The sequence below is a fragment of the Lepidothrix coronata genome, unplaced genomic scaffold (assembly GCF_001604755.1).
Source record: "Lepidothrix coronata isolate B3197 unplaced genomic scaffold, Lepidothrix_coronata-1.0 Scaffold133, whole genome shotgun sequence".
Taxonomy (NCBI): Eukaryota; Metazoa; Chordata; class Aves; order Passeriformes; family Pipridae; genus Lepidothrix; species Lepidothrix coronata.
Genome location: NW_016690313.1, coordinates 1387676 through 1390384, shown reverse-complemented (window position 1 = coordinate 1390384; position 2709 = coordinate 1387676). Strand labels below are relative to the sequence as shown.

At 38.6% G+C, this 2709-nt stretch overlaps 1 protein-coding gene across 1 annotated transcript in view; it reads right to left on the bottom strand.

The window, feature by feature from the left end:
- Positions 1 to 718: 718 nt before the first annotated feature.
- Positions 719 to 2709, bottom strand: part of KCNA4 (potassium voltage-gated channel subfamily A member 4) — a 4981-nt gene continuing 2990 nt past the window's right edge. The window contains 1 exon segment of the mRNA XM_017827036.1: positions 719 to 2709. This exon segment is cut by the window's right edge and continues 11 nt beyond it. Coding sequence (XP_017682525.1) covers positions 1649 to 2709 — 1061 coding nt within the window. The 3' untranslated portion in view covers positions 719 to 1648.

Below are 2709 nucleotides of genomic sequence, written 5' to 3'. Positions count from 1 at the left end.
ACTGAATATTGCAAAACTACTGTAGTTCAGTAGCGTTGGTAAGTCCTTTTTTCTCTCTTAATGGCCTGTCCCAGACCTTAAAGTGCATATGCCAATTTGGTTCAAGTTTTATAATCTGGAATGTTCCACAGTGCCTCTTCAAAAACAGTTCCAGTTTAATTGTGCCTTCCCTAGGTAGTGATAAGTCTGAAAAAAATACTTGCTCTGAATCTATTATTTATGTTGTATGCAGCAGTATCTTACCTATTTCATTCTGGAGCCTGAAATATACTGAAGGCTGGATAGTCTTTACCTACCTTAATCTCCTAGGAAGGGCAATGGAAGTTTTTTGACACATAGAAAACACAGCTGGCCTAAGAATCAGTGAAAAGAAACCATGGAATGTTCTCACAAGGTCTCCATGGGACCCAACGTGTTCATTTTGAAGCCCAGAAATGCCTATTTTGGATCTTAAATGTTGCTTCAAATATACATGGGTGAAAGCTGTAATCAAGCAGCACCAATAATAGCACATTAAAAGTCAGCAATTCTCAATTGTCAGTACTGTAACAACTGAATATCTTATTACTTCTACCTTCTCCTCCCATACACTGAATTTCTTCAGTACTGACAAAGTGCATGTACTAATCATAGACTCAGTGTTAAATTAAGCAGGAAAAAGATACAAATTAGGTTGGTACTTCTTGAGGGCATCAGTAGAAAACACCGATTTCAAATATTTTTGATTATAAAATTTTACTTCACAATCCTTTTCCAGATCACAGATATTCATAATCAAAAGGAGTATGGAATTCATGTAATGTTAGCTATTTTGCCATCAGCATCACAAAGAAAAAAGAAACAATAAAATATGATGCAGAATTCACTCTTCCAATGATTGTCATTGAACTATTACATTAGTAAACATTCACAGTATGAAGTCTCTTTCAATATATCTCCAGCATATAAAGTAGTGCAAAAAAGCATTCCAGTCATTTTGCCTTTGCAGTCAGACCAGGTTAAATGATTCTCTTACTTCATTTCTTTCATTATTAGACAACAAATGCTGCAATGCCTCCAAAGAGAGCTATAAAAATAAACAATTTCTGGAGGGTCAACAGCCTTTTCAAAGTAAATTTCCAGTTAAAAACAAGCATTATAGATTTCAGGAAAAAAAAATTTAGATCTATCTTCTGTAGAATATCTTTTTACAATAAATTTACCATTTGAAAAACAATGACTATGGTATCCAATGATTTATGGTAGTTGCTATTAAAGCACTGATAAATAGATAAATGACTACCAAACTTCATTGTTTCTTACATAGTAAATACCTCTGAATGCCAACTTTTACCACAGAGCTGTTATTAGTGATGTCGACAGTTCATGCACCCACTTTAAAACTGACTTGGTTTTAATAAATTTTTCAGCCTCATGTGCAAAACACTTGCATTCTAATAAAAATATAAAGTCTGAAAATGTATCAGATCTAGCAACCCTCACCTCAAGTCGTACCACTTCCTTGATATGTAATACATGTTTAGCAATGCTTTTTATTTGTATTTAACCATTAAATGGCATACTACCGTATGCTGCAGACTCTTGTTTGCATATTTCATTATTTTCACTGCGCTCTTTAATGCATAAATATATTTGGAAACGTTCAAAATTACACATCAGTTTCCACGGAATTTGAATTTACACAGTTTTTCTTCTCTGACTCACTGCTATTCCCCGTGTCCTGACTTTTGTTCTCCTTTACACAGAGAGATTCTTTAACTCCTTCTTCCATCTCCAAATACTCTGATTTATCCTCTGTGGATGAAGAAGATGCGCTTCTAAATTTCTTCAGTAAATTTGTTGGGAGGTAAGGGCAACTGACTGCATTTTGCATCATCTGTGTTTGTTCCTCATTCTCAGTTTCTCTATGGTAGAAATAGTTAAAATTGGAGACAATCACTGGCACTGGTAAAGCAATGGTTAACACTCCCGCAATGGCACACAGGGACCCGACTATTTTCCCACCCACAGTTATGGGTTTCATGTCCCCATAACCAACCGTAGTCATGGTCACTACAGCCCACCAAAAGGCATCTGGGATGCTTTGAAAATGGGTGGCAGGTTCATCAGCTTCTGCGAAGTAAACAGCACTGGAAAACAAAATGACTCCGATAAAAAGAAAAAAGATGAGGAGGCCAAGTTCCCTCATGCTGGCCCTGAGCGTGTGACCCAGGATCTGCAAACCCTTGGAGTGCCTGGAGAGCTTGAAGATGCGAAACACCCTGACCAGACGGATGATCCTCAGGATGGCAAAGGACATGGCCTGTTGACTGCCCTGCTCCTGCGCCAGGTCAGTGCCCAGAGTAATGAAGTAAGGCAAGATGGAGACAATGTCTATGATGTTCATGACGTTCTTGAAGAAGTGTGCTTTGCTCGGACATGCAAAGCAGCGCACCGTAAACTCAAAGGAGAACCAAATGATGCACACTGTCTCTACAATGAAAAAAGGGTCATTGAAGATGGTGTGCTCCCCAGCGTTCAGGTGAAGTGACTCATTGGAAAGCCCCTTCCCTAAGCTCAAGGACATGACGAATTCCTTGTCATCTCTGAACTCTGGTAAAGTCTCCAGACAAAAGATGACGATGGAGATCAAGATGACTAAGACAGAGACAATGGCAATGCCTCTGGCTGGAGTGGAGCTCTCCGGGTACTCAAACAGCAGCCAGACCT